An 11192-nucleotide genomic window follows, 5' to 3' on the forward strand; every position below is an offset into this window, starting at 1 on the left:
AAAAATAATACCTGCGATTATCTGCACAAGACACAGAAGGCTGATCCGAGCTCTCAGTTGTTAGGCTCTAGTCCACAGTAATTTGGCCCTGTTGCTTTGGAACTGTAGCCAGGCAGCACATGAGGGTGAAATCACGCAGTGCCTCGTATACAGCTCAGGAAGGAGTGGAAAGCAAGAAAGAGGGGCTGAGACCTGACATCCCTATTTAGACAACACTTACAACAGCCTGACATCTCTGCATAGGCCCAGCTCTTAAAGATTCTTCTGTCTCCCAGCTGCACCACCCTCATGACCAAGGTTTTATCTCAGGAGCTTTGGGGAGCCTTTTATTCAAACCACAGTACTATTTCATTAAAATAAAAACAAGCAGAGAGACTACAGAAAACAGAATAACAGCCTTCCAAAATACTCTCCTCTTGGGATAAACGGGGATTCAATTGATGGTGAAGCAGATGGACTAACAAGGATTCTGATGGGGAGAACACTCTGCCTCTGCACTCTGACACAAACAAAAGATAAGGGTCCTCACAGGATCAAGGAGGCAAAGACTGCTGGGTTGACAGATCTGTGTGGCCACAAGCCAAGGAAGAAGCTTCCTTGCAGGAGTTGCGAGAGGAAAGAACAAATTCTCGAAGTCTCTTGGGTGAATGAGCCCTTACCGTACTTTGACTTTTTTACTCTGCTGATTTATTTTAGACTCTGCCTTCCAGAACTATGCTAAACTTTGTATTTTATTAAGTGATTGGTTTTCTGGTCATTTGTGGCAGCAACAATAGCTAGCACAGAATTTCTGTCGGTGTGGTACTGCTTGGTCCCCATGGACACAGGCTCCATCCGTAGTGCCTCCAATAGTAACTGCACCTAGAAGCTGCTGAATACCCATGGGATAACTGGATGCACGAAATGCTTGTTGAGTTGGCTGTGGCATCTGTGTAGAAACTGTTTTATCTACACAACAAGCTCCTGAAACAGTTTTTAGGATGAAGGACATTTCTAAAGGTGACTCAGGTAAAGGGATGGTCATTCAGTTTTAAACAGAAGCATATAAGGCTGAGCTCTAGAGTGGCTGAGAGCCACAAACATAAAGCCATTGAAGTGGGTGTAGTGAAACTGGAGGTGGCCACTAGGGAAGGGGAAGGGCCGTCTCTCATTGCTTACCAGCTGAAGTTTATAATTCAGCAGAGAAGCAAGAATTACACCTCCATGGGAAGCTCCTTACCATGCCAATCCCTTCAATCCTGGGGACTCTTCAACAACTGGTATTGCACCTGTAACATTGGCCTCTCTAGGCCTTCCATGGTACCAAACATCAGTTTTCTCTTTGACTCTTGTATGTCTTCAAAATGCACACTACATGGGAAAGTCTCACACATTGCCAGTCTCACACATTGCCTTGGCCCCTCTGGACCACAGCTTCTATATGCTGACCCTAAGGAAATGTTTCCCAGATTTCACCTCAATGATGTTGGTCTCTTGTTAATCTCAGCTGATTTTTTTCAGCTGCAGCTAACTAGCAATGATTGTCTTGGTAGAACAAAGGTTTCAAATAGGGGGCTGGTCTCTTGTTAATCACATGTGATTCTCCTGTTCTAGCTGTCTATAAACTACTGATTCTCCATTCTCACACAAACGTCCTCAGTAGTCTTTGAGAGATACTCAAACCTTCCCCTGAAACTTCATTAGCCTCCATGGTCTTTCATTCTATTGATATTCTCATCTTCCAAGCTCCCACAACAGCTTATTAAATTCAGAGTACTTAAACAGCTCTTTCAGCCCAAAGTTCCAAAATTCTTCATTTTCTTCCCAGGATAATCCAAAAAATAAAAGCCAAATGGCCAGGTCCATCCCAGCAATACTCCATTTCCTGGTACCAATTTCTGCTCTACTTTGCTTTCTGTTGCTGTGATAAAACATTAACCAGAAGAAACCTGGGGAATGAGGAGTTTATTCATCTTATAGGTTACAGTCCGTTTTCAAGGAAAGCTAAGGCAGATGCTCCAAGCAGCAACCTAGAGGTCAGACCTGAGGCAGAAACAGTACAGTAACACTGTTACTGCCTCAGCTCTCCTGGAGCTATCAGGCACCTTTTATTCAGCCCAAACCCCTTACCTAGAGATGGCACTCGTGTGTTGGGCCCTACTACATCAACTACAATTAAGAAAATCCCCCCACAGATATGCCCAGAAGTACATCCTATGTGGGTAATTTCCCCTCTTGAGATTCTTTCTTCCACAATGTGTCTAGGTTTGTGTCAAATAGACAACAATTACCTATGACAGAGGCTAAGCAACGGCAGGAGTGTACTTCTCTGCTTCCTGGCTGTGGGTCCCATGTGAATAGCTCCCTCCTGCCAGTCTAACTCTCTGCTGTAATGGACTACAACCTGCAAATGTGAGCCAGACACACCCTCGTTCCCTCAATTGTCAAGGTATTTTTACACAAGTACAAGAAGGAAAATGAAGATGCCAGAGAGTATGTCCTGGAAGGGAGTACTAGGACTCTGCATCTTAAGACTCTGTTTTCCTGATACCATTAGGTGAGTTAAGTTTCTTCTGTCTCCTGCTACCTTACCACAGTTCCAAAACAACGGGATGGAAAAACAAGTATCAGAAACCATGAGCCAAAAACAAACCTTTTCGTCTTCTCAAGTTGATGCCTCAGACATTTTGTCGAAGTAATGGAAGAGCGACTATAAGTTGATGAGCTTGGCATGTAAATCAAGATATAGTGTAAGACCTCGACACTTGAAGTATTTAGCATTTTCTGTTATTAACAAAATCTTATCTGTGAATTTTGTCTTTTAGGGCAGTGGATACCCATATGCTTTTCATCAGAGCCACACAAGCATGGTTTAGTTCCCAGTAAGAGATCCCATTGGACCTGTCTCATCCCTTCCCATATCAAAGACATTTTTACTAAAGATCAGAGAGAAAAGTGATGGGCAGCAGCAGGAGAGTTTCATAATCAATCTGACAGAGTGATGGAGTCAAGGGGCTGCTGTTTCAAGACACATCTGAAATTGAGAAATTTCAGTCAAAAGAATTTGTTCAAAAGTAAAACAGCAACACCATTGAGTGTGCTGCATCCCAACCAGCCAAGGACAGGGATGTGGTCATGTGGGGACTTGGCACATGGAAAGAATGCACACTCCAGATAGGATGACATTTTTTTCTCTTATTTGCTATAAAACTATCTTTTGACAAAGTAGTTAATGTGTTTCTAATTGGTTTTACAGCTGAGTCCATCTTTCAAAAGTTTAGAAAAAAAACATTGAAGTTAGGTGGAAGCAACCAAGAGTTGGGCCATAATCTACGAATGACTAGCTCTAGGGAAGATAGTGAGGACACTTGGGAGATACTAAAAATTAGAAGTTCAGAAAAGGAAGGCTTGGTACTTAAGAGCTCTTCAGTGCAGTTCAGGAGTGGGTTTGCAATTTTAAAATGAAAATTTCACTTTACTGTCCAAACAGTCTCAAATGGAAAGAGGAGAGCTGTCTGTAGGAAGTGTTGGTGAGCTAGGAAACTGCTTTGCATGAGATCAGTCTTTAAGAGAGAAACTGCAACACCAAAAAGGGACCGACCGATACAACAAAGGGAATAAGCAAGCTACATAATTAACTAAGGGTGCACCCTCAAGTAAATGCATCTGTGCTTGCTTATTACTCAAATACAGCATACAGTAATGCATATATGTATGTCTAACCATGGATAGGATATATCCATATGCATGATGACATGTAGGCATACACACATATGTTCACATATATGTGTTCAAAAGAGATGAATTGATACTTCTTTGAACTACTGATATGGTCTTTAAAAATCTCATATTTGAAACTCTTTGCTAAGAAATTTCTCCCTTAAAGACTTTGGATGGAGATCAATTGTAGAGCACATGTGTAACACGCATGAAGCACCAGGTTTTATCCTATCATATATTAAGGATAATTCTCCACCCTCCTCTTGTTAGTCTAGGGAATGAGATGGTTAAATTCTGTAAGGATTTGGTTATACCAGGCATCACCAGTAGTTACTAACATCTAGAAGAAGGTCATATAGATGTGTGGAAAGGCAAGCAGGAAAGAGAAAGCTGAGTTCTGGAAAATGCATCCTCTATCAAAAAAGAATGACATTTAAATTAAAAATTAGTAAATCCCATGTTTACACCTGAAATACCCTTATGTATCCGATGTATATCCACTTTACAACAAGTTTAGGAGATTATTAATTAGCCCCAACTCCTCACCCAGTCAGTGAAAATCTAAATAAAGTTGTGCTGAATTCTAGAAGCAATGAATGTGGCTTACCTGACAATATAACCTGATTCAAATGCTGAGGGCTCCAAGCATGTTTTCCACTCAAGTGGTTCTACAAAAACAAACTTTGCCTCTTGGGGATATTTATAAGAAAAAGATTCCACAAACTTAATAATTTCATTCAATATTGACTCATTCAGAGGAGTGATCTCCAGGGTTCCAGTCTCGTCATACCCTGCAGCAGTCCACTGTGCAGACCTGGTCAATGCCACACCCATGGGGCTGGTAATCCTGAGGCAAGCTCAGAGCACACACTACAGCAAAACACAAGGAGTTAGAAGCATCCACATTTTCACATGAAGATTTTTTTCATTTTCAAGATTTTGCATTAGTGTTATCTAACCCACATTCAGCATTTTAACAATCTAACTGTTCTTCAATACAATAAAACTACTAAGCATCACTATGTAAAACAGGGTTGTACTGAAGGAATTTCCAGTATCAGCCTACCCTAAAATTAATGATGTCTTTCTAATTTCCAAGAGCCTAAGAAGCAGAACAGCTGGACAGAAAGCTCAAAAAAGAAAACTTCAAGAATGGAAAAACAGAATCAGAGGAGCTTGGCAGTAAGAGCATTGCTTCCCAGCTCTGACGGAGGCTGGGGCTTGAGTAAACACACACACACACACACACACACACATGCACACACACACACACACACACACACTCACACACACACACACACTCACACACACACACACACTCACACACACACTCACACACACACACACACACACACTCACACACACACACACACACACACATTTAATCTGAGCCACACATCATTTAGAATTAGGCAATTAAATGAAACCTGTTATTCTAATTCTCTTACAGTCATAACATCTGCCTGGGAGCACTGAAGGCAGGCAAGCCCTCTCCCAAGTCTCTTGAGTTCCTTACATGCAACTGAGGTTAATAAAAAGAGGATCAAGTTGTGATTGTGAATTGTCATTTTATTTCTTGAGGAAAGTTAGTACTGTACTTATTCAGGGCACAGGAGGGAGTCCTATATTCCTGCTCAGAGATCATATGCAAAATTGAAATACTATTTTCTTAAGAGTAAGCATGTCAGCTGTAGGAACAGGTCAGAGATCTTTAGTCTATTTATCTAAACTTATCAAAACAGTGTAGCAATAAAATTTAAAACAAATACAATAAACTGTCTTTCACTTTGGCTAAGCAGAAATTTGTCTGTACAAGATCTTTAAAAGATGACTTTATCTGAAAAATTAAGTCAGAACAAAGTAACTTACTAACAATCATAGTATTGTTTAAAGATTGTCTATATTTTTGTAATGCCATTGACCAGTAAAACCTTCCCTCCAGAATATTAGATGGTCATAAAATTAAATACAAAATAAATTGAGCTTTTCTTATCTGTCATTTTTAACAAATGCGTTGAAATAAGACCAGTGGAGATTTTGGCTTTCTGCACCACATTGAAATGTAAAATCCATAACAGGACTTCAGCAGCTCTCTCTAGGGGACTATTTCCTGCTGGGATCAGAATAGCAACACTGTGTGACCAAATGGCAGGAGGAGACATTGTTGGCATCTAGTGAGGAGCACCAAGGATACCAAGATTGTTTTCATGCATACGAGTGCCCAGCAGGAAGAACTCTGCTGAAATCTGCAACATCTGGTATTTGGAAAACTTCACATGAGTTAATATCACAGCCTAAAATTTCCCTCCACTTTAGGAGAGTCACAAAGCAGTTTTAACTTGCATTGAATATCTCAAGATTGGAGTTGTCATATAAATGAAAAGTTTTCATATTTTGCTCTATATTAAACCTCAATCAGGAGCTCATCATCTTGTGAAATCACACTAAAATGACAATGGCAGCCACAATATTTAAGATACATTCTGACACACTCGTGTCAGCCAGTGTTTGGAAACAGACCACATCCAGGTAATTTCATCTTAGGTTTATAAACTCCCTAAGATATAACAGTATAATGGTTCCTAAGCATTTACAATTCTTTTTTTTTCCCACAGAGCATTATTAGTATTAAGATGTATCATTTATGTAAGATTATCTATACTCTTGGTTTCAAAGTAATAATTTGTCATTACAAGATATTTGTTACAAAGTCCAGGTGTTGTGGAAAACCACTTCTCTGTCTCTGTTTCTCTGTCTCTCTGTCTCTGTCTCTGTCTCTCTCTCTGTCTCTCTCTCTCTCTGCCTCTCTCTCTGTCCCTCTCTCTCTGTCTCTCTCTCTCTCTCTCTCTCTGTCTCCACACACACACATATAGTAGACATACAGAGGTATTGGTGAGGCAAAATATGATATACAGATTTTTCTGTGATTTCTTTTTTATATTTCTAGTTGATCGGAAGTGCTTTTGATGTCAAATACAAAAACGTGTGCCTGACACTTTAGTTTCCTAATGTTCAGAGAATAACTATAAACAATTGAAATGTGAAAATGCTTCACCTAATACAGAAAAGCTTCAGTGGCCATTCTGCCCATATTTAGTCATCAGTAGGCTCTTTGCTTCAGGACACATACATGCAGTGTACACACCATTTCTTTCTTTCACTCTTTCTAACGGAAACTGGTTTGTACAGATCACACAGGGCTATGGTAGTCAATAGGCAACATTTTGAAGACCTCTTAGAAGACACTTTGAAGGGAACTAAGACACACAGAAAGTTCTTTTGCTCATGAGAAATTTTTATGGAAATGTAAATTAAACTCACGTTTAAGACTATATAAATTTCTTTTCTCAATCAATGCCAAGGAGCCAAGAAACGAACAGTCTCTAGTGAGCTTTAGCAGGAGCCCTAAGCATGCCACAGATGCTGGGACAATCCTGAAAGTGAGAGCAGTAGTCTTAGGAAAGAAAGTGGAAAATTGGTGGTGTTCAAACAAAGCAAACAAAAACTGACATTTTATCAAGACGGACTCTCCCAGCCCCATCATTATTATTCAGTTAGTTCTTTTGACTTTAACAAAATGGTTACAGCAGATACATAACACATATCTTATAAATTAATGTTTCCATGAAAGTTCAAAGTTAAATAGGAACAAAGTGTGTTTTGTTTTATGCTCAGCTCCAAGCTTCTTTTATCATTAACAAACTGCAATAATTTTGGAAATAATCACTGTAACAACCCAATTCTTCATGAGGCTAAGTGTAACATCTATGGAGAACCAGGACATGCATGGCCACTCGAAGGCAGAACAACCCTGGTACCAGGTGGGCACATTTCAAGCCCGAGCTCTGCAGTTGGAGTCCCTAGTACTCTGATGTGATAGAGATGTGGAAAGAGGTGGGTGGGGAAGGTCAAGGTGAGAGCAGGAGGCCAAGCAGAGGGCAAGGGAACCATATCCTAAGACTAGGAAGGGACTGAAATGAGGCAGTGGGCTGGTTGGAGGAAGGCAGCAGATCCCAACTCAGAGCTGAAGGAAAGTGCTTGAAGGAAGGAACCCAGGGCATGGAAGAGAAGTGGGGAGGAGACAGCAGAAGGACTGGAGATGCTGGGGAGAGGGTGAGAGGCACCTACCTCAGTGGAGACCAAGAGGGATGATATGAGATATGAGACTATAGGAAAGCCAAGGACAGAGAGGCCCTAAGAAAATCCAGATTGTGAACCCGACCTCAGGGCAAGCCACCGCGACCACTCACCTGCAGTGTTGCCTGGCACTCCGGTGCCCGCGTGCACATCGTTGCTAGGATACCAGTAAACACCCATCCCACCACGCTCGACGCCACAGCGGGGGTGGGGGTGGGGGGGGAGGAAACGCTGAGTGACTCTAGCCTCCTGTAGCGCAGCTGCTCCGAACCCAGAGACGCCCAGCCCTGCACCTTGGAAACACCAAGATTCCTCCAGCCGGCTGCAGAGCCCCAGGGCTCATCCCAGCTTAGTATGGGTACTCGGGGAGCGGCTATGAAAGTGGAAGAGACTGCACACAGAAAAAGAGGCATTAGAATATTCCATGATGCTTCACAGGCTTCCAGTCAAGCATAATCTGAGGACTGAATCTATCTAAACCCTCAAAGCTAGCAACCGCTCTCTCTTAGAATATTTGAGGCTTGCAGCCTTTTATTCTTAAAGTAACTGTAGTAGAACATAGACTCGCGAGGCTGAACATATAGCCCTCTGCAGCAAAACTTCAGTGAAATGAAAACCTCTCTTCCATCTGTAAAACAAGTATTTCCATTGTTCATTAAAATATATCTTTCTAAGATTTATTCTATTTTTAACTATGTGTAGTGTGTGTGTATGTGTGTGTGGGGGGGTGCGTTGTGAGTGTAGGTGCCAGAAAATAAGAAAAGGATCTACAGGAGCTGGAGTTACAGGCAGGATTCACTAGATAAGAATTATGGAAACTAGATTCTGGCCCTCTGCAAAAGCATTATCCCATTAAGGTTATCTTGACCTCACTTGTAGACACACTCTACCAGATAGGAACCCATGGGGGCTTAGACAGTTGGGGGAGAGACAACACTGGTAACAGGATGAGCAGTATACGCTTTTAGGAGACAAAATATGTATGGGCAGTAGATGAGTTAAGGTGCAAAATGGTTGAGCAGTCCTGAACTGATTCCGAATGTCAAAGGAGCAAAGGAATTGCATGACAAGGCTACACTGTCACCCCAGTTCAGATATAGAAGATGAAAATATAGGAGGTAAAATATTTTAGCCGCTTGGAAGTTTTTAGTTCTTTTCTTTTTGTTTTGAAAGTATCAATGTTGTTGAGGATGGAATAGTTTACTCAATGAAATCTTTACCTTCCAGAAAACAAAACAAAGCAAAAACTAGATTCTCTACTCCCATCATTCTAAGAAAGACTTTCCCTAATTTGTGTCTTGTCACCTGGCTCTTAGCACTGCAAAGAAATGGGAGAAAATGTTGTTTCCTTTAAGTGTGTGTCCATACAACCTAGGTGGGTGGGTGACCTACAAGAAACAAAATTGGTAAATCATCTGAGAAAAGTTGGTGGTTTTAGAAAGGCAAGGGTTTGATTTCTTGGGTAAAGTTGGTAGAACCTGCTTGCGGATGATTCTAAGTAGCTGTATTACTAGAAAACAGCTGACAACTGCAATAGTCCTCTCAGGAGTGAGTGTGCCATATACAGGTCTTCCTGTACTGTCCTCCTGTAGACTCTACACTGTAGAGGAGGAGGTATCAACGTTCCTAACACTGGGACTCCTTAATACAGTTCCTCCTGTTATGGTGCCACCCAACCATAAAATGTTTTTGTTACTATATATAAGTAAATTTTCTACTGTTATGTGTTATAATGTAAATATCTAGAATGCAAGACAACTGATATGTGATTGGGTCATGGCCCCACAGGTTGAGAACCATTGCTGTATCGAATGGGCACACAACCTAGTTCTGCCCCATGGAATCTTCTAAGGTGGGGGCCTCCACCTTCAAAGAGCAGAAGGAGAAGGATATGGGTTATGACAGGACAAGGGCAGTGAGCAGGCTCCAAAGCAAATAACTAAAAGTAGTAAATAAATAAATAAATAAATATTTTAAAAAGTCTTCTGGGGTACTCAGAGAAAGACTTGATGTGTCCCCTTTAGTCCACCCAACCTTGGCTATGGCAAGCCACTTCCTCTGGGACAGAGAAAACTCTGGGTCCTTTTAAAGCACCTGCAAGGCTTTCACAACATGGCATGACAGACCTGGTGTTATAAATAACTTAAATGGGTTGTTCTGTGGTTTCTGGAACCTGGAGGTTTAAATAATGGTGGGATGGTTGTCCTGGGATGCAAAGAAAGGAAGGGTCTGTGTCAGAGCTTTCTCCTCTACTGATAGATGGAGCATCATCTTCACACTCATATGACACTTTGTCTGTGTGCCTGTCTCTGTGAGAGTACTCCTCTTTTCTAAATGACAACAGTCCTACTGGAATAGCTTTCTCCACTGAATTAATTTTAATTTGATTGTTTCTACAAAGACCTTATGTATTGTAAGACCATAAGACTTTAACCTAGAAGTACACATTGTGCTATGTTTCTGTAGTGGAACTATTAAATGCTATAGAGAAAATAGATATATAACAGGGATAAGTAGAAATTATACATTAATTAAACTTGAGTTGTAACTCAAGTAACTAGTATTTAGGTTATTTTATATGAATCAAACAAAATGGTTTTGATTTTAAAAAAGATTGAATGATTAATTGACATTTTGGGTTGGAGCAGCTTCATGGATAAAGGGCATTTTTCACCTGTCCCTTCTCTAGCATCCTTACGTTCTGTAGGATGTTGGTCCTTTGAGTGGAAAACATGAGCAAGAAAATGATCAAATGACCAGTATCTTGAACTGAGATTTGGAGGGGGCAGGGTGAACATGTTATAAGCTTCATAACCATCTAAAAGAAATGGAATGGAGAGTTTCCCCTGTCTAAGATAACAAGTAGGCAGTGGGGTCATTGATGCATTTGGTAACCTTCATGCTACATCAGTGACCTGGTTGAGAAGGGTCATTGCTAAATTTGTCAGCCTTCATCTACAGCACTGACTTGGTTTGAGGGAACCCTGGTGTATTTAGTAACCTTTCTTCCTCACCATGGAGCTCCAGTCAAATATAGGCATCGTGAACACACTCAAAATTTGCTCAGATGGAAGTAGAACAAGAAAGTGGTAGGGACTGGATAGACTAGATGAGACACAACCATCAGCTGTGGATAGCAGACAGGAGAAGTGGCCTACCAGAAAGGAGAGAACTGGAACTCAGTAGTAGCTCAGTGTAACAAAAGCCAACAGAAACAAAACAAAACTAAACTAAACAGCTTTGTGCATCATTTACCCTGGAAAGCCTCAAGTCCTGTGTGAAGTCTAGGGAGTAGCTGGGTCCTACATGCTTCTCCTCCAACAGAAGGGCTTGTAACTTGGGTCCCAGGCACAAAA

General features: G+C 41.1%; 1 protein-coding gene across 2 annotated transcripts in view; it reads right to left on the minus strand.

Annotated features, from left to right (window-relative positions):
• Positions 1–8010, minus strand: part of Armc4 (armadillo repeat containing 4) — a 197158-nt gene extending 189148 nt beyond the window's left edge. Inside the window, exons 1-3 of one of the 2 annotated variants that reach the window (XM_031364932.1) lie at positions 7950–8010; positions 7021–7133; positions 4307–4569 (exon numbers count right to left, since the gene is read on the minus strand). In XM_031364932.1, coding sequence (XP_031220792.1) covers positions 4307–4533 — 227 coding nt within the window. In that variant the 5' untranslated portion in view covers positions 4534–4569; positions 7021–7133; positions 7950–8010. The other variant, XM_031364933.1, reaches the window with a different exon arrangement.
• Positions 8011–11192: the final 3182 nt, after the last annotated feature.

The sequence above is a fragment of the Mastomys coucha genome, unplaced genomic scaffold, assembly GCF_008632895.1.
Source record: "Mastomys coucha isolate ucsf_1 unplaced genomic scaffold, UCSF_Mcou_1 pScaffold13, whole genome shotgun sequence".
NCBI classification, from domain to species: Eukaryota; Metazoa; Chordata; class Mammalia; order Rodentia; family Muridae; genus Mastomys; species Mastomys coucha.